The 23,465-nt window shown below is 44.3% G+C and overlaps 2 protein-coding genes across 2 annotated transcripts in view; both read left to right on the top strand.

The window, feature by feature from the left end:
- LOC140189846 (uncharacterized) overlaps positions 1 to 8,758 on the top strand; it is a 36,605-nt gene extending 27,847 nt beyond the window's left edge. The window contains exons 3-4 of the mRNA XM_072246157.1: positions 7,292 to 7,385; positions 8,459 to 8,758. Coding sequence (XP_072102258.1) covers positions 7,292 to 7,385; positions 8,459 to 8,511 — 147 coding nt within the window. The 3' untranslated portion in view covers positions 8,512 to 8,758. The remainder of the gene's footprint in view (positions 1 to 7,291; positions 7,386 to 8,458) is intronic.
- Positions 8,759 to 11,339: 2,581 nt separating this feature from the next.
- LOC140190318 (uncharacterized) lies at positions 11,340 to 21,946 on the top strand. The gene is made up of 2 exons (XM_072246944.1): positions 11,340 to 11,385; positions 17,784 to 21,946. The coding sequence occupies exon 2, from the start codon at positions 18,649 to 18,651 to the stop codon at positions 20,833 to 20,835; it is 2,187 nt and encodes a 728-aa protein (XP_072103045.1). The 5' UTR covers positions 11,340 to 11,385; positions 17,784 to 18,648; the 3' UTR covers positions 20,836 to 21,946.
- The last annotated feature ends 1,519 nt before the right edge of the window (positions 21,947 to 23,465 follow it).

Genomic DNA, 23,465 nt, shown 5'->3' with positions numbered 1-23,465 from the left:
CTTCATTTCTATTCTAAAGGGACTTCCTCATATTCTGAGGCTGTGCCCGCTGGTCTAAGATTCCCCCACTATAAGAAACATCCTCTCTATGTCCACCCAATCTCGGCCTTTTAAGCTTCAGTGGGTTTCAATTAGATCCTCCATCATTCTTCGAAATTCCAGTGAGTACAGGCCCAGAGCCATCAAATGTTCCTCATACGTTAACCCTTTCTTTCCCTTGATAATTCTCTCGAAGCTCTTCTGGACTCTCTCCAATGCCATCACACCCTTTCTCAGATAAGGGCCCAAAACTGCTCACAATACTCCAAGTACAGTCTGACCAATGCCTTTTTATGCCTCAATATTGCATCCTTGCTTTTATATTTTAATCCTCTTGAAGTGAATGTTAACATTTCATTGCCCTTCCTTGCCACCGATTCGACTTGCAAGTTAAACTTTAGGAATCCTGTATGAGAATTCCCCAGTCCTTTTGCACCACTGATTTCTGAATTTCCGCCCTCCAAAGCGCCACATTGCCCCTCACCTGAGGGGTCAACTGTCCTCAGTAACCTCAGAGTCAACAACAAAATCCAAAAGTCCTGGTGGTGGTCAACGCCGCCATCTGAGGCGTTGTGGGTGTCTGTAGCCCCTCCCCACCCTCCCAACTGACTGGAGGCATTATTTGATGAGGCGAGAGGCAGGGTACCGCAGTGTCACTTCCTTCCTTCAGCCTCACTGGGTCGGTGGTAGCCGAGAGCCGATACGGTGCCAGCCGCTCCCCATGTAGCACGACTGCCTTTCGTCTCTCAGGCAACCGCACCCGGTATATCACATCGGAGATAAGGTCCAGTACCTCTCCCGGTCGTTTCCAACGGCTTCCAAGTTTGGAGAATAGCGCTTTCTTCCGGGTGGGGCAGCAGCTCCATAATGACCCCCACCAGGTATTGCTGCATTGGCGCAGCTTGCCCAACGTCCTTGCGACCCCGAAATGGCCGGCTCCCACCAGCCTGTGCCTCGACCGCAGCACCATGGCGTGGAGCTGTCGGGGGACCATCCGCTGCAAGAGATGTCTGCCGTTGTCGGAAAACTGCTATGGCTGGAACAGCAACCTGTAACATATATCCAGCCTGCCCCACTGAGAGTCCCTGAATCCATGGCGGAGATCTCTGCCCAATCCGGAAGCTGTCGCACGCTCAGCCACCCCCCTCACATGGGACAGCATAGAATTGGTCACTGCTGGTCAATAGTGGAGAGGTCTACCTCGCCGATGGCTGCCACCTGAAGCGCAGCCACCACCGCTTGCCCCTGGTTCCGCTGTGTTGCTTTGAACTCTGGGGTGCGCTGCACTGCGGAGGGCCACTGTAAGACCGTGGTGATCGATGCAGCGCCCGCCTGGTCCGCTTCCTGGAGCCGCCCTGCCGGAGAGCCACGGCTTCAGCGTCGAGGTGGGTGTTGCTCTGGCACACCCACAAGGGCCAGCAGGTCAAGGCCATCTCGTGCTCCACTATCTTTTCACCCACTGCGATGCGCAGTCATCTCTTCCCTCTCATCGCCTCACAGTCACCAGTCAGCTGGACCGCCGTCGTTGTCCAACCAGGCGGGGATGGCTGGACTGTATTGAGGAGGACACTAGGACGGATGATGGTGATGGATGACCCCATGTCCACCAACGCACGGCAGCTGATGCCCTCTACTCAGTCCAAGTCATGCTCTTTATCCAAGCGGCCCACCCGGAGAGGCGACAACGGAGAGATTCGATATCTCGGGTGGTGCCCTCCCCTTGGTGTTTCCCGATGGATACGCCGGTGCGGGACAGTACCGGGCCAAGTGGCCTGGCCTCGCCACGTCGGTAGCAGAGATCGCACCGTGGCACGCGGCGGGAAAAGCCAGGCGCAGCGCTGATCGGACCAGTCTCGTGGGCTCCTCCTGGTCAGTTTCTTCCTCTGCCTCGGCGACACAAGCCTGGGCTCCAGTGCCAGTGCAAGGCGCACCGCTGTCTCTGTGGTGCTCCACCCGTTGTGCCGAAAGGTAAGTTTGACTTGCGCCAGGTAAAGCTCCAGGCGGCTGGCACCATTGTATCTGGAGAGCTTCGGTGTGAATTACTGAGGCCCGTTAGTCTTCCTCTTGCTCCAGCTGTGTCGGTGGTGCCTGCCTTGTTGTCCTTCCTCCCATGGCTGCGGTCAACCTTAGGTTCTCCGGTTTGGGCCACGAGAGAGGTGGATGATGCTCTCCACTCTGTCCCCTGTGCTGTTGTAGACTGAATACACTCGCCCTAGAAAGGCACGATTCTTGGTTCCCAGGTTCTCCCTCCAGGTCAGCGTCCTGTCTTCGGGAGCTCGGCTCGGGTGTGCGGGAGAGGCATACTGCTGGGTCCCTCCACTTATTCCCCAGGTTTTAGGGCGCTCCATCCAGCGTTGTAGTTCTTCAATCTCGCCGTTAATTTCCAATCCTAATCCAAACACCAAGGTGGTGTGCATTCGGTCCATGCAAAAATACGTTTATCTCAACTGACATCTTTACTGTGACAAGTACAAAACCCGGGGAGGGAACCCACTCAGTCACATACAGACGGGGGCGGTAACTATTACACACTCTTCCTACCTTGTCAATTCACTTATTTATTCAATTCATACCTTTGTCATTGGTACCTGCATGGACACTGACTGGATTAAGGATGTTAATATTTTCGTGTGTGTGTGCTCTAGCATATCATAAACCAACTGTCTACCAATTCCACCATATTTTAAATTTATTACTATAGAGAGCCTCAGACATACAGAACATTCAGCCCCTTGAGTCTGTTCTACCATTCCAACACACTGATTTATTATCCCTCTCAACCCCATTCTCTTGCCTACTCCCCCGAACCTTTGATGCCCTGACTCATCAAAAACGTATCAAGATATGCTTTAAATCTATACAAAGATTTGGCCTCTATCAACATCCGTGGTAATGGATTCTGAAGTTCAAAGTAAAATGCATGCAGTAAAGTACATACATGTCACCACATACAACCCTGAGATTCCTTTTCTGAGGGCATTCATAGCAAATCTATAAAACAGTAACTGTAAACTGTAAACAAACTATGAAAATGCAGATATAAATAAATAGGAATAAATAACCAGAATGAAGTAACAATATAACAGAGTCCTTAAATGGGTGTAGCTATCCCCTTTTGTTTCAGAGCTTGATGGTTAAGGGGCAGTAACTGTTCTTGAACCTGGTGTTGCGAGTCCTGAGCCACTTGTACTTTCTACCTGATGGCAGTGGTGAGGAAAAAGCATGGCCTGGGTGGTGAGGATCTGATGATAGATGGTGCTTTTCTATAGTAATGTTTCATGTAGATGTGCTCAATGGCTGCGAGGGCTTTACCTGTGATATACTGGGCTGAATCCATTACCATTTGTAGGGTTTTCTGCTCAAAGGCACTGGTCAGAGGTTCGAAGTTTTCGGACGGACTCAGAGTCGGACTGTGGTCGGGGTGCTTCCAGGATACTGCATTGGCAAGTTTGCGGTGCTGGAAGCTCATGGCAGGGAGAGTTTCTCCCTTCAACCGTCTGCATGAGATGATGGGACTTTCAAGAGACTTTGAGACTTTTTTTAATGTGCCCATGGTCTGTTCTTCATCAAATTATGGTATTGCTTTGCACTGTTGTAACTATATTTTATAATTATGTGTTTTTTGTCAGTTATTTTAGTCTTAGTTTGTCTTGTGTTTCTATAATATCATTCTGGAGAAACAAATTGTATCATTTCTTAATGCATGCATTACTAAATGACAATAAAAGAGGACTGCGTGTCCTCATAATCTAAATCTAAATCTGAATGTTCGCAAACTAGGCTGTAATGCAGCCAGTCAGCACACTTTCCACCAGATACCTATAGAGGTTTGCCCAGGTTTTTGATTACATGCCCAACCCCAGCAGGCTCCTAAGGAAGTAGAGGCACTGTTGTGCTTTCTTCACAATGATATTTATATGATGGGTCCAGGACAGGTCCTCTGAGATAGTGACACCCAGAAATTGAAAGTAACTGACGCTCTCCACCTCTGATCCTCCAATGATTACTGGCTGATGGACCCCTGGTATCCCTCTCCTGCAGTCTACAATTAGTTCCTTGGTCTTATTGACATTATGCGAGATTCACAGATTCACCATCATCTGCCTGAAGAATTTGCCCCTCATCTCTTTTCTAAATAGATGTCCCTCTATTCTGAGGCTGTGCCCTCTGCTCCTCCATTATAGGAATCATTCTCTCCAGATTCACTCTCTCAGTTTTCAATATTTGATAGGTTTCAATGAACTCCCCCAACATTATTCTAAAGTTCAGCGAGTACAGACCCAGAGCCATCAAAAGCTCCTTATACTTTAACCTTTTAATTCCCAGAATTATTTTTGTAAACCTCTTCTGGACCCTCTCCAATGCCAACACATCTTTTCTTGGGCAAGGGGCCAAAACAGCTCATGTTGCTCCAGGTGCAGTCCAACCAATGTCTTATAAAGCCTCAGCAATACATCCTTGTTGTAATATTCTGGTCCACTTGAAATGAATGCTGACATTGCATTTGCCTTCCTTCGCAAATCCAGGGTGCAGGGTGACTCAGGAAATCCAGGGATGAGTGTATCACATTTAATTACCTCCACAGCCAGCCTTTCCTTGGGATAGGCCATTCTGCCCATCAATCTCTCCAAACAACACACATCAAAGTTGCTGGTGAACACAGCAGGCCAGACAGCATCTCTGTGACTGACGAAGGGTCTCGGCCTGAAACGTCGACTGTACCTCTTCCTGGAGATGCTGCCTGGCCTGCTGCGTTCACCAGCAACTTTGATGTGTGTTGCTTGAATTTCCAGCATCTGCAGAATTCCTGTTGTTTGAATCTCTCCAAACCCTCATCTTCACTTAGAGGAGGCTGAATAACAGGAACAGGCCTCTCAGCCCTTCAAGCTGCCCCTGGATTGTTGCCTGTGCCACATGCCAATGAGGATAAGCGTAGGATGATTTGGCTGAAGAATTAGTGCACCAAACAGGTTTTTGGATTTTTGAACCATTGGCATCTCTTATGGGGAAGGTCTGTCCTGTACAAAAAGGATTGGTTACAGCTGAATTCATGGGAGACCAATATTGTTGCGGGCAATTTTGCTAGAGTTCTTGTGGAGGATTTAAACTAATAGGCAGGGGAATGGGAACCGGAGTGATGCTGTTGAAGATGGTGTAGTCAGGATACAAGAAGACAAGGTGTGTAGTGGGCCTGTGAGGAAGAATAGGCAGATGACTGGATAAATCTGGAGTCAGTGGGATGAGTGGAAGTGTTACATAAGTGCAAACTGAAAAAGGGTGATGAATACAGAACTGAAGGTGTTGTGTTTGAGTGCACTCAGTTTACGGTATAAGTTAAATTATCTTGTATACATTTGGAAATTGGCGGTTATGACTGTGAGAATTACTGATGTTACATAACTGGCAACAATGAATATCAACCGAGTCAGGTTATATAAAAATAAACCACACATTTATTAAACATTGATAAACAATAAAAAAAATCAAACGAAAACCTTAACCGGAAATTAACCGTTATGTGGCCATTCTGCAAACCGCCACTGAAAAGGTACATCAACAAATCTGGCAGAAATGGGCAAACTGCCAGTCCAACACTATTGTACCTTACAATAGAAAGTAAAACTCTGTTTTAAATTGAAACTGTATCATAAAGCAAATACACAACGGAACAGAATCTCTGGCTGATGTTCTAACTGGAAAACTAAACTGCGTCACTAGGGTCTCCCTTTTATATACCTGTTGAGAATAGATCATCATGTGACCTCACATTGGTGGGAAAATTGCATCATGTGATCTCCAACAAAAAAAAAACCATGACATCATGGTCATAAGACAGTCACAAGATATCCATGAGGTATGTAGCACTGAGTCATGGCTGAAAGAAAATCATAGTTGGGAGTTTAACATCTAAGGATAAATAAACATTGTATTGAAAGGAAAGTCAAGGAGGCAGGTGGGTAGGTTGGTTCTGTTGGTAAAGATGAAATCCTTAGCAAGAGGCGACACGTGATCAGAAGTTATCGAATCCTTGTGGGGAGAGTGAAGGAACTACAAGGGTCAAAAGACTCTGATAGACTAAAAACAGTTGCTGGGATGTGGGGTGAAATTTACAATGGGATTGCAGTTATTTAAAAAGGGCAATGTTGCGATAGTCATGGTGGATTTCAAGATACAGGTAGATTGGGAAAATCAGGATCGTGCTGGACCCCCAAGAAGGGAATTTGCTGAATGCCTGCATGATGGCTTATTAGAACAGATCAGTGAAAGGCAATTCTGGATTGGGTGTTTGTAATGAAACAGATTGGATTAGGGAGCTTCAGGTAAAGGGATCCTTAAGAAGCAGTGATTGCAATATTCTAGAATTTATCCTGCAGTTTGTGAGAGAGAAGCACAAATCAGGTGTATCATTATTACAGTGGAGTGAAGGGAATTACAGAGACATGAGAGAGAAGCTGGCCAAAGTTGATTGGATAAGAATGACAGCAGAACAGCAAATGGCTGGAGTTTCTGGGAGTAATTTGGGAGGTGCAGGACAAATACATCCCAAAGATGAAGTATTCTAAAGGGAAGATGAGAGAACTCAAAGATAGAATAAAAGCGAAACAGAGAGCAAAGGATTTTGTTTATGGGAATCTCAAACACAGCAGCACGTCAGTCCTGCTTTGCCTCTCAGTTCAACAGCACATGAATGCCACTGTTCCTTAAATATAAAGCAGATTCCTGAGAAGACAACACATCAATCGTAGCAAGAACAGGAATATGTGGACACATCTGTGATTTGACTTGATGAATGGCCATCGAGTTGATAGCAGTGAGATGTCATTCACTGGTTCTCATTTTGAAGGGAATCGCTAGGCCACTGCACCTGCAGACACACCAGCAAATTCGCACTGGGGAGAGCCCAATCACCTTCTCCGAGTGTGGGAAGGAATTCATCCAAGCATTCAATCCGCAGAAATACCAGAGTTCACACAGGGGAGCTGCTGTACACCTGTTCTGAGTGTGGGAAGGGTTTCATTCAATTATTCCAGCATGTTTGGCTCCAAGCAGTTCATAGTAAGTAGAGGCCACACTTCTGTCCTGAGTGTGCAAAGAAATTTACTCAATCATCCCACCTGTTGAAACACCAGCAACTTCACATCAGGGAGGAAGTTCAAATAAGCTTTATGTTAAAATTTTAATCATCATGGTAGCAGCATCCAGTTGCAAGTTCCCAACTAATTGTTAACATTAGATTCTCCGGTTCTTGCAGCTGCTCATCACACCCGGGACTGAGCTTTGGAGAGTCTGCTCTGCTGATGTTAGCCTGAAATTAAACTGGTTATTAATGATATGGATCTATGCAAGTAAGTGAATTCTTTTTCAAATCCTGTGTCTCGGGTGCTTGCATCCAGGTTATATTAAAGAGGTGGCTCAGTCCAGCTGGACCCTGCTTGTGTTTTCTTCAATATCAGTGCTTTTAAACCCACCCCTGCTGTTCACCCCTTGCTCTCCTTGTGATGACAGGTTACAACTGTGGGTGAAGAGGTTTCTTTGAATTTCCTCAATGACTTCCTGCAAATGGACCAAGATGATGAGCTCACTGTGGATTGGTCCCAAATATGCCTCGTTCCTCAGGGCTCTGGGCCAAGGAAGAATGTCATGGTTGGTTCCTCCCCAAACTTCTGCCCTGCTTTTTCCCACATTTTGGGTCATTTTCACTGATTTCAAAGGTTGTGCCTCACACAGCTGGGTTATTCAAATTCACAACTCTTCTCAAAAATATGAGAGCAGAATGACAGTAAATCTTCACCGGAGCAGGTTCGTAAACCAAAGAGGAGCCAGACGATTCAGGGCTTTTGGGCTCCAGAAAGAGTTGGAGGCTCGAGCTTTAGGGAAGAGGAAGAAGGAATCAAACCAGAGTATGTGGCTACAAATGAAAGATCAGGACTATTTGGAAACAGATTGACTGAAAAATGGTTTATTCTGCAAAATGATGGAGGAACTCAGTGGGTCAGGCAGCATCTATGGAGAGGAATAAACGGTCGATGTTTTGGGCTGAGAACTATCACCATATGTGTAGACTGTTTATTCCTTTGCTTAAATGAGCTGCTGCGTTTCCCTAGCACTTTGTATGTGCTGCTTTATATTTCCAGCATCTGTAATAATACCAGTTGTAAGTGGATTGGATATCAGCATTTCAAATCTGGAATGCCTGTTGATATTGTTTATCAGAGCTATCTGTGTTAAAGTAGCTGCTGAGAAACGCAGAAGCATCTGGCGTGGAACCAGTGCTTGAAAACACTTTTAATGATGCCTTGCCGACCCAGATATGCCTTCCTGCATCATGATGGCACTTGCATATAATGCTCCCTTGGTCAACATCTTCCGGATAGACCATGAAACTATTTATTTCACTTTTTTACATTTGTGTTTTTAGATCTGTTAGAGCCTGCAATTTACAGTTTGAGGATCGACTGTTTTGCTGTCTAGGAAGAGAGTACAGGCCTGGAGACGTTGAAACTATAAGACAGCACAAGCCAATGTTTGACTCCATTTCACCGATTAAAGCTTCCATTGTCAAGGAAGATCACAACATTGAAGCAAATGTGGAAAGCAAGTGAAGGTTCAGCGCCAACCACCCAGCTTTTGATCTCTGATGGGATCCCTCTGCTGCCGGAGAAGGAGCCTGTATGGCTTTTCACCATGCCCAGGGGACAGGCCTGCACAATCGAGCGGTGTCTCCCACTTTCGATGATGTTACCGAGTTTCTGCATTATGGATTTGGACTATGGATCTTTTCAGTTTTATGGTTTTCATATTGTGTGTTGTTCTTTCCCGTTGATTTTTGTGCGGGAGGGAGGTTTGGGGGGGGGTGGCGTCAATGTTCTTTGTACAGGGGAGTGGTAGTTAGAAGTTGATGTTTTTGTTACGTTTTGTATGGAGGGGGTGATGTTCTTGTTGCCTTTTGTGCGGTGGGGGGAGTTTACTGATCATGTTGCCATACTTTTTTAGACCATAAGACATAGGAGCAGAACTAGGCCATTCAGCCCATCGGGTCTGCTCCACCATTTCATCATGGCTGATCCCGGATCCCATTCAACCCCATACATCTGCCCTCTCGTCATCTCCCTTGATGCCCCGACCAATCAGGAATCTATCACCTTCCACTTTAAATATACCCACGGATTTGGCCTCCACGTCAGTCTCAGAGTCAGAATCAGGTTTATTATCACCGGCATGTGTCATGAAATGTGTTAACTTAGCACCAGCAGTCTAATGCAATACATAATATATTAGAAAAAGAACAAATAATAATAATAAATAAGTACTCGGCGGGAGGAGAAGATGGCAGCGCGCCGCGCGTGCGCAGCTCTCCGGTGAAAAATGATGTTGTATCTCTTAAATAGGGGCCGTGGACAATTCTGATTTGATGGAGAGGGACGTGAAATCACAGAGGAACATCTGGAGAAATTTCTGAAACGCCCGTCCGCTGCTGTCGTTACTGTGTGGTCGGGAACCTTTCGGAGGGTAGGCCTCAAAATCCCCGGCCTTACCTGCTTTTGGCGACCGAGAAGGAGGTTGAATCGTTCGGCAGAGATGCCGCTCAGTACTCGGTGTTGGAGAGCTGATCAGACCTCGAAGTTTTCGGTTGATTGTGGTCAGCATGGCAGGGAGAGTTTTTTTCCTTCTCCCGTCTGCGTGAGCTGTGGGATATTTGAAAAACTTTGAACTTCACTGTGCTCACGGACTTTCTTCATCAAGTTATGGTATTGTTACACTGTTTGTAACTATATGTATAATTACGTGGTTTTGTCAGTTTTTTCAGTCTTGGTTTGTCCTGTGTTTTGTGATATAACACCAGAGGGAATAATATATCATTTCTTAATGCATGCATTACTAAATGACAATAAAAGGGGACTACATGTTTTCATAATCTAAATCAATTACAGTATTACATATATTGAATAGATTAAAATTGTGCCAATAAACAGAAATAATATATTTAAAAAGTGAGGTGGTGTCCATTGGTTCAAAGTTCGTTCCACAGCATTCCACAGATTCACCGCTCTTTGCTTAAAAAATTCTTTCTTACTTCTGTTCTGAAAGGTTGCCCTCAATTTTGAGGCTGTGCCCTCTAGTTCTGTATTCTCCCACCAGAGGGAACATCCTCTCCACATCCACCTTATCTGGTCCTTTCAACATTTGGTGGGTTTCAATGAGATCCCATGCATTTTTCTAAATTCCAGTGAATAAAGGCCCAAAGCTGCCAAATGTTCCTCATATGTTATCCCCTTCATTCCCAGAATCATCCTTGTGAATCTCCTCTGGACTCTCTCCAATGACATGTCCTTTCTGCGATAAGGGGCTCAAAACTGTTGACAATACTCCAAGTGAGGCCTCATTAGTGTCTTATAAAGCTTCAGCATTATCTCCTTGTATTTATATTCTATTTCTCTTGAAATAAATGCCAACATTGCATTTGCCTTCTTTTCCATAGACTCATCCTGTGAATTTAACTTCTGGGAGTCCTGTACAAGGACTCCAAAGTCCCTTTGCACCTCTGATGTTTGAGTTTTCCCCCATTTAGATAATAGTCTGCACTATTGCTTCTTTTACCAAAATACATTATGATACATTCCCCGACACTGTATTCCATCTGCCACCTTTTTGCCCATTCTTCCAATCCGTCTAAGTCCTGTTGCAATCGCAATACTTCCTCAGCACTACCTATCCCTCCACCTATCTTTGTATCATCCTCAAACTTTGCCAGAAAGCCATAATTCATTATCTGAATCATTGACAAACAATGTGAAACATAGCAGCTCCAATACTGACCCCTGAGGAACTCCACTAGTCACTGGCAGCCAACCAGAAAAGGCCCCCTTTATTCCCACTTGCTGCCTCCTGCCTGTCAGCCAATCCTCTATCCATGCAGCATCTTTCCTGTAGGCCCGTAGAATTTTACTTTAAGCAACCTCATATATGGCACCTTATCAAATGCCTTCTGAAAATCCAAGTAAATGATATGCACTGCCTCTCCTATGTCCGCCCTGCTTGTTACTTCCTCGAAGAATTCTAAAAGATTTTTCAGGCAAGATATTTTGTGCTGTTAGGCTGTTTCTCTTTGAACTTGCTTCCATGTTTTTCTTTGTTTGGGGGCTATCTGGAGAAGAATCTCAGAGTTGTATACTGCAGACATACTTTGATAAAAATGAACTTTTAAAGCTTTAAACATTCACGTTTCAGCATTCAACACCGATGTAATGCGCAGGCGTAAAGGGAAGTCGTTTTTTTTTCCAAAATTGCGCATGCGCTCTGTTGACAAAAGGATCCGGAAAATGGGGAGCAGGTCGGAGAGGTGAGGTGGGTGGCTGGTGGTTGCTCTTGATGCGTGAATGTGGTTTTGAACTTGTTGAGGGAAAGAGAGCGGGGAAGGAGCGGGAATTGTTGGGAGGGGGTCGCGCGGGTCCGCTAATGGCGGACAAGGTGGGGGGGGGGTATGGTTGAGGGAAAGAGAGTGGAGAAGGAGTGGGATATGGATTCGGCATCAGAGGTAGTCAGCTGGGGAGAAATGGATTATTGTGAAGGGATAAATAAAGAGAATGAGGAGATAGTGAGGGGACGGATGAATGAAAACTGAGACAAAGGGAATAAAAGAATAAGAAATGACAGTGGAGAGAGCTCTGAAAGTGAGGAAGATGAACAAGTTCAGAGAGAAGGTGTTGTCATAATTAGGTTTAATGAGAAGGCTCAGGGACATATGAAGAAAATTAACCCGTTTGTGCTAACAACAACTCTGGCAAATAAGATAGGGGAAATAGTATTTGCAAAAGTCATTAATGATGGCAACCTATTGGTAAGATGCGCGAATGAAGAGCAACTTGAGAAAGTATTCAAGCTAAAAGAGATAGGAAAATGCAAGGTGGAATACACAGGGAGGGTAGGAGCACGAAATGGTGGTCGTAAAGGAGTGATCACGGGGGTACCAATGAATATAAATATGGAGGAGTTAAAGAGGAATATCAAAGGAGGAAAAGTAATGAATGTTTAAAGACTGAAAACAACAAAGGAGGGAGTGAAAAAGGAAAGTGAATCAGTATTGATTGAATTTGAAGAAGACAGAGTGCCAAGGAAGGTGTTCCTGGGTTTCATGAGCTACCCAGTAAGGGTGTATGTGCCAAAGCCACTGAGGTGCTATAATTGTCAAAGGTTTGGACAATAACTAAAAACTGTGAAAGGCAGAGGAGATGTGCTAGATGTGGGGGTGATCATGAATATGGAAAGTGCGGAACAGGAATGCAACCAAAATGCTGCAATTGTGGAGGAGCTCATAATGTGGCATATAGTGGGTGTGAGGTTATGAGACGGGAGAATAAAATTCAAGAAATAAGAGTGAAAAGAAAGATCACTTATGCAGAAGCTGTAAGAATGTTAAGAGAATAGAATAATGCTCCTAATGAACAGGGAGCAATAGGGATACGAGAGATGCAACAAAGAACAAATAACAGGATTTATGTAGACAAAAAGGCTCTAGTAACATTCATTGCAGGAGTGATTAATTGTATGGCTGAGGTAAAGTCAAAAAGTGACAAAATTCAGCTGGTGGTCAAAGCAGCAGTAAACCATTTAGGGTTAGTAGGACTGACACGGGAAGAAGTGAGGGAGAACCTCAGTAATCAGTCAAGCCAGGAAGTGTCATGGGTTGGTTAATACTAATTATGGTGATTCTTTGGCAATGGAATGCAAGGAGCTTACTGGCCAATAGCCTGGAATTCAAGCACTTTATTAAAGAAATGGTTGTAAAACTGGATGTAGTGTGTATTCAGGAAACTTGGTTGAAACCAACTTTAGACTTTGTGGTATATAGGTATACAACGATAAGGAAAGATAGAAATCTAGTGGGAGGAGGGGGTTGTGCTATGTTAATCAAGCAAGGTATACCATATAGGGTACTGGAAAAAGGAAATGATCAGGAATACATAGTGGTGGAAGTGTGGGAGAGAGGGGAGGGAGTGGTTATAATTAACTACTACAATCCATGTAAAAGGTTGGATTTGGACAGCCTATTAAAGATACAAGGACAAAACAGACATAAAGTAGTGTGGTGTGCAGATTTCAATGCTCACAGCACAATATGGGGTGGGAGGGGGATCCGATTACAGATCCAAATGGAAAGGTAATTGAAGATTTGATGGAAGAAAGGGATTTGGTGTGTATGAATGATGGTAGAGGCACAAGGATAGACAAAACAACAGGAACTGAGTCAGTGTTAGATATTACGTTAGTGTCTAATACCTTGGCTGGCATTAGTAACTGGGGAGTTTGGACTGCTTCAGCAGTAGGCAGTGATCACTACCCAGTTTTATGTTCAGTGGGTGGAAGAGTTGAAATAAGACCAGGTGGCGGAATCCCAAAGTGGGTGTTTGGAAAAACAGATTGGGGTAAGTTCCAGAAGTTGAGTGAAGAAGCATTGATAAAGATTGACATTTCTGGAAATATAGATGAATTAAACAGTCAGGTGACTTCAGCAATTATTATGGCAGCAGAAGGATCTATACCCAGGAGTAAAAATAGGATGAATAGGAAACTGGTACCATAGTGGACAGAGGAATGTTGTCAGGCTGTAAAAAAACAGAAATAGAGCATTCAGGCTAGTTAAAAGAACCCATAATATGCAGCATTTGATTCAATATAAGAAGGCACAGGCAGTGGTGAGAAGAACTATACGTCAAGCTAAAAGGGCAAGTTGGAGGAGTTTTTGCAACGAAATAGGAAGAACAACACCTGTGGGAAAGGTGTGGGAAAGGCATGGGGAATGATTAAGAGGATGGGGGGACATAGAAGGGAATGGGAATATCCAGTAATGATATCTGAGGAGGAAGCTGCAGTCTCCATTAGGGATAAGGCTGAGATCATGGCCAAGTCGTCTGTACAGATACACAGTTCAGAAAATTTGTCTGAGGAAGAGAGAAGAAGAAGGGAAAGAACAATGAGTCAACACCCAGGTGTGTTAAACAGGAGGGAAGGAACAGATATTGATGATCCATTTACGTTGGCAGAAATGGTGAGAGCAATAAAGAGATCGAGACCAACCTCCACAGGGAAAGATCTGATATGCTCTGTTAGGCTAAAAAATCTAGGAGAAGGAGCGCTCTTGAAGTTGTTGCAGTTTTATAAGAGAGTGTGGGTGGAGAGCAGATTACCAAGTGCATGGAAAGAAGCAGTAGTAATTCCAATCAGGAAACTTGGCAAGGATCCATCAAAACCCACTAGCTACAGTCCAACAGCATTAACATCAAATATATGTAAGATAATGGAAAGGATGATAACAGAAAGGTTATCGTATGAGCTTGAGAGGAGGGGAATGCTGGCAAGTTATCAGAGTGGTTTTATAAAGGGAAGGAATTCCATGGACTCAATGATAAGGTTAGAGACTGAATTAAGAAAGGCCCAGGCAAATAAATAATCAGTAGTTGCAGTGTTTTTTTGACCTTGAAAAAGCCTATGATATGATGTGGAAGGAAGGATTATTAATTAAACTGCACAAGATGGGGGTTGGGAGAGGTTTTAATTGGTTTAAAGATTTTTTGTTTGGTAGAAAAATTCAAGTTCGGATTGGATCAGAATGATCAAAACAGTACATAGTGGGAAATGGCACACAAGGTAGTGTGATTAGCCCATTACTTTTCATCATTATGATGAATGATGTCTTCACAAAGGTACCAGTGGATATAGGTAGGTCACTGTTTGCGGATGATGGGGCCTTGTGGAAAAGAGGCAGAAACATGGAGCATATAATCAGGAAGCTACAAGAAGCAATTGATGAAGTGGTGGAGTGGGGTTATGATTGGGGATGTAGATTTTCAGTAGAAAAAACTCAAACTGTATTTTTTACCAGGAAAAGAATTGAGGTAGGGAAGAAGTTAAGGATGTATGGGATTGAATGAGAAAGGGTTGGATCGTTTAATTTTCCTGGAGTTATATTTCGTTCACGATTAACATGGGCAGACCATATCAGGAAAGTTGAGGAGAAATGTGAAAAAGTAATAAATGTGATGAGATGTTTGACTGGTAGGGAATGGGGAGCAAGTTGTTCAGCGTTGAAGAGAATGTATGTGGCTTTAGTGAGATCTGTGTTGGACTATGGAAATATAGCATATGGATCAGCAGCTAGGTCTCTTATAAGGAAACAGGATGTGATTCAGGCTTTTAAAACATCACCAGTGTCAGCCCTACAGGTAGAAATGGGAGTAATGCCTTTGGAACTAAGAAGGATGCAATTGATGGCAAACTACTGGGCTAATTTGCAGGGGCAAAATGATTCTCACCCTGCTAAAGGAGTGTTGCAGGAGTTCTGGGAAAATGGGAGGTTTCAGAGGGATAACTTTAGTGGGGTAGGGAATGATATTGCTAAAGAATGTGGAGTGTTTGATCAAAGGATAAGTCCTTCAGTCGTTTATCCGGTTGTAGCTCCATGGAAGCTTGTATGGCCTGATGTAGACTGGCATTTGTTGGAGGTAAAAGGGAAAGGAAAATATAAAACTGATTTGGTAAATGCATTTAATTGTCATGTGATGGAAAAGTATAGTGATTATACTCACATTTATATGGATGGTGTGAAGGAACCTGAAACAGGAGTGACAGGTTTTGGAGTGGCTATACCAGCAAAAGAAATTGGAATCAGCAGAAGAACATCTAATAAGTTAGGGGTGTTTACAGTGGAGATGCTGGCAGTGTTGGTTGAGTTGCGATGGGTGGAGAAACCCAGACAAGTCAAAGCATTGATATGCTCAGATTCTTCCTCAGTTCTAGTGAGTTTAAGGTCTTTTCACTCAAACAGTTGGCAAGATGTACTTTATGAAGTCCTTCAGTCAGTCACAAGAATTGCAAATCAGGGAGGTCGGGTAAAATTTCTATGGGTTCCAGCACATGTAGGGGTGAAGGGGGATGAGAGGGTGGATGAGTTGGCAAAGAGGGTGTTAAAGAAAGAGAGTGTAGAAATGCACATTAGTATCAGTAAAGCAGAGGTTAAGTGTGTAATCTGGGAAAAAATCAACCGAATGTGGCAAGAAAGATGGGACAGGGAGGCATTTCCATCAAATACAAAAAAATGTTGCAGGTACTGGGGTAGGTAGTGGATACAGAAGAGAGGAGACTGTGTGGACTAGGTTAAGGCTGGGGCACTGTGCATTAAACAAAACATTGAAAATGATAGGGAAACACCAGACAGGATTGTGTGAGGAATGTCAGGAAGAGGAGTCAGTAGAACATGTAGTTCTGAGTTTCAGGAAGTATGGGATACAGAGAGAGATGATGAGAATTAATCTAAGGGAATTGGGGGTGCAGGAATTCACATTAAAAGGGTTGCTTGGCATGGGTGAGAGAGCACAGGTCAAGGTATTTTTAGCTTTCTTAAGTGGTACAGGGGTTCTTTTATAGGATATGATGGATAAGCAGGAATAGGGTACTAGGATGGCCAAAGAGAGGAGAATGAAGTGTAGGTTAGGGTATGTGTGTGTGTGTGATTGTGTGAAGGGATTTAGAATGTAAGTCTATTGCACACTCCAGAGCAGAAAGTGGCGGTAATGCACCATTAAGCTGGCTGCTAACCACCGTAAAACAAGATGGAGAGAGGGAGGAGCAGGTCGGAGTGGGCCCTGGGTGTAGGTTCATTCGGCACAGCCGGCCGCATCATAACCCTACGATAATTGCCGCGAACTCCGGACATGCTGTGGCCCCGCATCCCGGGACAGTACCGGTCATTTTCCCCTCTCAGTCCCACGATCTGTATCCGGGCTCTGGGCAGTTTTCTGCTGATGAGCGAAGGTACTGACGCCCATGTCTGGCGCTTGCGTGTCGCTGAGACCGACCGTGGTGGATAGACGGGTCTCTCATTTGTGGGGAATTCTGGGTATGTTAGTGACCATGGGTGACACTTGCACCTCTGTCCTCTGCAGTCCATAAGGCATGTTTGGAAGTATAGGCAGGGGAATTGAGATCGGATGGATCTCTCAAGACACCGCCAGGTCCCAGCTGTCTAAATCCAAAATCAGGAACTTGGAACAAAAATATAGTTGGGAGTTAATCTCGATTGAATAGTCTATCTTCCAGTTAATGAAAATGTCTGTGTTAGTGCTACATGAGAAAAGAACAAAATCAATCGTTTTTAGTTCTTGAGAAAATCACCTTTGTTCTATCTCCCCGTGCTTTGGACATGTTTTGTACCATTCTCTCAGTACATAATGATATCAAACACCTTTGTCCTGGGTAACGAGTGACCTGTAGCTTTCACATCACAAAGTGCCACATTCCAATGAGAAATCCTGCTGCCCTCCCATTCATATTCATTGGCATTGCCATCAACGAGGCCATTGATGAGTTCACCACTGTCATTCACTGGGTGGGGGGGGTGGGGAGGCTCAGGGTAATTTGAAAGTCTCCAGGATCAGCTGTGTAATATCATGTGCTCTTTATAGCATGAGCAGAACTTGAAATTATACTAATAGAGAGAGGCAAACTGAGCCAAGTCACAGATTAAAGATGGGCAGAAATGGGCTATTCTGATGCAGACAGGAACACAGAGAATTTGATTATCAGTCTGGAGGCCTGAACTGCAACCAGTTAGAAGATGAGTTGTTCCTACAACTTGTGTTGCACTTCGCTGTGACAGTGTGATGTCAGAGTTCACAGTAGAGACTAAAATTATTTCATCTGAAATGTTATCTTTTGTCCATTGATGTCTTTTGTAAATCTTTTTACAGGTTAGAAACTGCAAGTAATTCGTGTACTGGAATCTCAAACACATCATATCAGTTTTGCTGTCTTTATCCAGATACTTAAGGAATGATCAGACATTTCCTTTGTAACACCAATACATCTATTGTTGATTCATGGAGAAGAAAAGGAGTATCTCATCCCAAATGGAAACATGCTTTGCATCTGAAATGAGGTTTTCTGTTGAAACTCAGTAAAAACCACTGGAACCAGGGTTCTGAGAACACACCAGCATTTGTTCACGAGAGATCAGTTCGTCAACTGTAATGACTGTGAGGGATTCACTACATTTCTGGCTGCAGGAAACATTTCAAATTGTCATCCAGGTTAAATATTTATCAAAAATTCTCACAAAGAGGACCGTATTACGTATCTGGGAAGAGATTCACTTACTCAGCCCACCACAGAAAGACCAGTGAGTTCACGAGGGAGAGAGACTGCACAACTGTAACATGTGTGGGAAGAGATTGAATTAATCATCAGATCTTCTGACACACAAGCGAGTTCACACACAGGAGTGGCTGTACATCAGCTTTGAATGTGGAAAGGGATTCACTCACATCCCACCTAAAGAGATAGCAACAAATTTACACTGGGGACAGGCCATTCATGTGCTCAAACTGTGAGAAGAGATTTACTCAATCATCTCGATAACTGATGCACCAGTCAGTTCACTCTGCAGAGAGGTCTTTCATCTGCTCAGTCTGTGGGAAGGGATTCACTCAGTCATCTCAACTGAAGCTACAGCAGCGAATTCACACAGGGGAGAGGCTGTTCACCTGCTCAGACTGTGGGACCAGATTCACTCAGTCATCTCAGCAATTGGCACACTAGTCAGTTCACACCGAGGAAATGTCATATACCTGCTCAGACTGTGGGAAGGAATTCACTCAGTCGTCTCATTTGAAGGTACATCAACGCGTTCACACTGGGGAGAGACCACTGACCTGCTCTGAATGTGGAAAAGGATTCACTCAGTCAACCCACCTGCAGTCACACAAGCGAGTTCACATGGCAGAGAGGCCATTCACCTGTTCTGTGTGTGGGAATAGGTTCACTCGGTTAAGCAACCTACAGAGACACCAGTCGGTTCACACTGGGGAGAGGCCGCTGATTTGCTCAGACTGTGGGAAGGGATTCACTTGGCCATCTGAACTGAAGCTACATCAGCGAGTTCACACTGGGGAGAGGCCATTCACCTGCTCAGACTGTGGGAAGGGATTCACTCGATCATCTGACCTACTGGCACACCAGTCAGTTCACACTGGGAAGAAACCATTCACCTGCTTCGATTGTGGGAAGGGGTTCACTCGGTCATCTCACCTGCTGACACACCAGTTAGTTCACAGTGGGGAGAGGCCGTTCACTTGCTCAGACTGTGGGAAAGGATTTACTCAGTCATCTGACCTGCAGAGACACCAGTCAGTTCACACCAAGAAATGGCCATTCACCTGCTCGGACTGTGGGAAGGGGTTTTCTTGGGCATCTGAACTGAAGATACACCAGCGAACTCACACTGGGGAGAGGCCATTCACCTGCTCAGACTGTGGGAAGGGATTCACTCGGTCATCCCAGCTTATGACACACCAGTCAGTTCACACTAAGGGGAAACCATTCACCTGCTCAGACTGTGGGAAGGGATTCAGTCAGACATCTGACCTCCTGGCACACCAGCGAGTTCACACAGGAGAGAGGCCATTCACTTGTTCTGTGTGTGGGAAGGGATTTGCTCAGTTCTCTCAACTACAGAGACACCTGTCAGTTCACACTGGGGAGAGGCCATTCATTTGCTCAGACTGTGGGAAGACATTTGTTCGGTCATCTGAGCTGAAAGTACATCAACGAGTTCACACTGGAGAGAGGCCATTCACTTGCTCAGTCTGTGGGAAGGGATTCACTCGGTCATCTGGCCTACAGCAACACCAGTTGGTTCACTCTGAGAAGAAACCATTCCCCTGCTCAGACTGTGGGAAGGGATTCACTCGCTCACCTGACCTACTGGCACACCAGTCAGTTCACACTGGGAAGAAACCATTCACCTGCTTCGATTGTGGGAAGGGATTCACTCGGTCATCCCACCTGCTGATACACCAGTTAGTTCACAGTGGGGAGAGGCCGTTCACTTGCTCAGACTGTGGGAAGGGATTCACTCGGTCATCTGACCTGCAGAGACACCAATCAGTTCACACCAAGAAGTGGCCATTCACCTGCTCGGATTGTGGGAAGGGATTTTCTTGGGCATCTGAACTAAAGATACATCAGCGAGTTCACACTGGGGAAAGGCCATTCACTTGCTCAGACTGTGGGAAGGGATTCACTCGGTCATCTCAGCTTATAACACACCGGTCAGTTCACACTAAGGGGAAACCATTCACCTGCTCAGACTGTGGGAAGGGATTCAGTCAGACATCTGACCTCCTGGCACACCAGCGAGTTCACACTGGAGAGAGACCGTTCACCTGTTCTGTGTGTGGGAAGGGATTTGCTCAGTTCTCTCAACTACAGAGACACCAGTCAGTTCACACTGGGGAGAGGCCATTCATTTGCTCAGACTGTGGGAAGAGATTTGTTCGGTCATCTGAACTGAAGGTACATCAACGAGTTCACACTGGAGAGAGGCCATTCACTTGCTCAGTCTGTGGGAAGGGATTCACTCGGTCATCTGGCCTACAGCAACACCAGTTAGTTCACTCTGGGAAGAAACCATTCACCTGCTCAGTCTGTGGGAAGGGATTCACTCGCTCATCTCAGTTACTGGCACACCAGTTAGTTCACACTGGGGAGATGCCATTCAGCTGCTCGGACTGTGGGAAGGGATTTGCTCAGTCATCTTCTCTAAAGGTACATCAGCGAGTTCACACTGGAGAGAGGCCATTCACCTGCTCAAACTGTGGAAAGGGATTCACCCGGTCATCTGCCCTACTGCAACACCAGTTAGTTCACACTGGGAAGAAACCATTCACCTGCTCAGACTGTGGGAAGGGATTCACTTGTTCATCTCAGCTACAGGCACACCAGTCAGTTCACAGTGAAGGGTAGCCACTCACCTGCTCAGTCTTTGGAAAGGGATTCACTTGGTCATCTGCCCTACTGCAACACCAGTTAGTTCACACTGGGGAGAGGCCATTCACCTGCTCAAATTGGGAAGGAATTCATTCAGTCATCTCAGCTGAAGGTGCATCATTGAGTTCACATTGGGGTGGATGGCGAGAGCATTAACTTGCTCTGTGGGAAGGGACTCACTCACTCATTCAATATTGTGACACTGTCCCAAATTCACACTGGGGAAACAGTTTAAATAAGCTGCATGCTGGATATTTAACTATTTAACTTGCTGAATTCCAAGGCAAGTTCAAAAGTTGTTGTTCGTGTTGAACTTTGCAATTGTTGCTGCTGTTCATCACACCCAGTTCTGCACCCTGTCACTGGGCGTGGAAGGAGTTTTTTTCTGCTGATGTTCATACTTAATAGGACTGGAGTTTAATATTCTGGATCTATGACAAATAAATCAGTTCTATTTGAAACTTTGTCTCAGGTATTGAGTGAATCTACAGCACAACCAGTTTACAGTAGGGAATCAACTCAGCACAGCTGGTCCCTGCTATTGTTTCTGTTCCACGGCGACCCTTTTAAATCCTTTGCTGTGTTCACCTGTGGTGATCCATTCCAAACACCCTGTGGGTGAAGAGGTTTCCCATAAGTTTCCTGCTTGACTTTCTGCAGACTGAAGAAGGTGAGCTGACCACAGTGGTGACTGACATATTCTTTGTCCCACAAATCTCTGGCCTGAGTATGACTGAAATTGGTAGTTAACGAACTTATTCCCTGGTCATTTCAACATTATGGTCACTTCCACTGCTTTGAAAGAGCTGTGACTCACAGAGCTTGGTTGTTACAATAAACCACTGTCCTTGAAAATCTGAAAGCAGAATGGAGAACCATTAGTTGTATGTTCACTGGAGCAGGGTCAGAAACCAGAGACGTGGTAGCACAGGGCAGAGTTTGGTGCTCTGCACGGAGGTAGGGGTAAGAGCAGATGATGATGAGCAGGGGGTATGGCAACGAATGACAGAGTAGCAACTTTGGAAGCTGATTGACAGAGAAAAAGATAGGTTAACTTTGACTCTTGACACACACAGTGCCTGTTGACATTGAGTATATTGCCTGTGGAAGCTTGCTGTGTTAGATTGCCTGCTGAGCTCTGATAAAAATATTGACTGGATGATACTATTTGGAAGAGTTTGTAAACACTTTCAATGGCACTGTTGGTACCCAGAAATCTGTGAGCTTCAGAATGTATTATCATTGTGAATCGAGTGCACAGGTGCTGAGAGTCTGTTGGATCCAATGTTTAATTTTAAATTATTATTGTCTTTACAGTTTAACAATTATTTACCTTGTATTTTATGCAGCCATTGTATTCATAACAGTTTAATATGCCTCTAGTGGCTATTCAAAATATAATTCTGGGGCTTTGCAATTCATTAAGTGAGTAAGTGTTTTGTCATTGGTTAATTTTTGCTGAAGTGTTGACTCAGTTCTTTCCAAATGGATTACCGTATTTAGATTTGAATGGGGTTTTCCTTCTGGCATAGAAGTAGCTGTTTTATGCTAGGTGTGCCATCTTTAGCTTTTCTCTCTTCTTCAAGTACTAGACCCCTGCCACTGTTCCCCTCCTAACAACTTTTCATAAAATGATAGTGAAGCAACAAGTTCATGCCTTGTTCCTGACTTTTAAAAGTAGCTTGGACTTAAACATCAAATCCGCCAATTGGCGTAGTCAGTAGCACTTAGAGTTCAGAATAATCCAAGACAAGGAAAGAATATTTGCCACCTACAAAAAGGGATAAGAACTTCCTTTCATGTTGTAAATAGTCTGAGAAAAAAAAATCTAGCTCTGGCTTTTACATCATCGGATGGAAATCAGGATTGAGGACTGTTGTGTTGCTATTTTTTTTAAATCATCATCTGTTAAAAAGAAGTGCAAACTTCAAAAAATTATATTCATACAGGCAGTAGAGCACAGATAAAAAGCTAATTTGTGGAAGTGAGCAGAGCATAGGGAAAATTCAGTTTGCAGGACAACCTGTTTAAAAATTCAAGATTGCGGTCATAGTAAAAGTACGTATATATTTAGGATTGCATCAAAACAATGGCTAAAGTTGTAAAACTTTTAATTTTGATAAGATTATTGAAATATACCAATAATGTTAAATCTAATGAAATACAGCTCCTAGATGATATTGCAAATATATGGAATAAGACTCAGGAAATGGCTGTTGCTGATTTAGATGCAAAAGCATCTGGTTAGTTTGATCAAATGTGTGAACAATTAAAGCGTAATGGGATGAGTAAAGTCTTTTACTTATTGAAAGAAGCACAAAACTTGCGATGAACTACAAAAACAGCATGATAGAAACAGTAAAATGCCTAAAGAGCAAATCTTTGCATTAACCAACAAGTGAAAGAACAAGATGGTAATTGAAAGTCACACACACAAAATGCTGGAGGTACCTGTGTTGGTGTGAATTGCTCTGGATTTCCAGCATCTGCAGAATCTCTTGTGTTTTTAATTCAATCGATCTAAATTGCTCACGGCTCAAAAACAAATTGAAACAATGTCAGAAAGCACAGGCAGCAACTTCAACTGTGTGGCACACAAAATGGTG

This window comes from Mobula birostris, chromosome 29 (genome assembly GCF_030028105.1).
Source record: "Mobula birostris isolate sMobBir1 chromosome 29, sMobBir1.hap1, whole genome shotgun sequence".
Taxonomy (NCBI): domain Eukaryota; kingdom Metazoa; phylum Chordata; class Chondrichthyes; order Myliobatiformes; family Myliobatidae; genus Mobula; species Mobula birostris.
The sequence above is the reverse complement of the archived record's forward strand: the minus strand, read 5'-3'. Positions and strand labels throughout refer to the sequence as shown.

Coding starts and splice junctions, on each gene's coding strand:
- LOC140190318 (XM_072246944.1), top strand. CDS start 18,649: ATGTCATATACCTGCTCAGACTGTGGGAAGGAATTCACTCAGTCGTCT.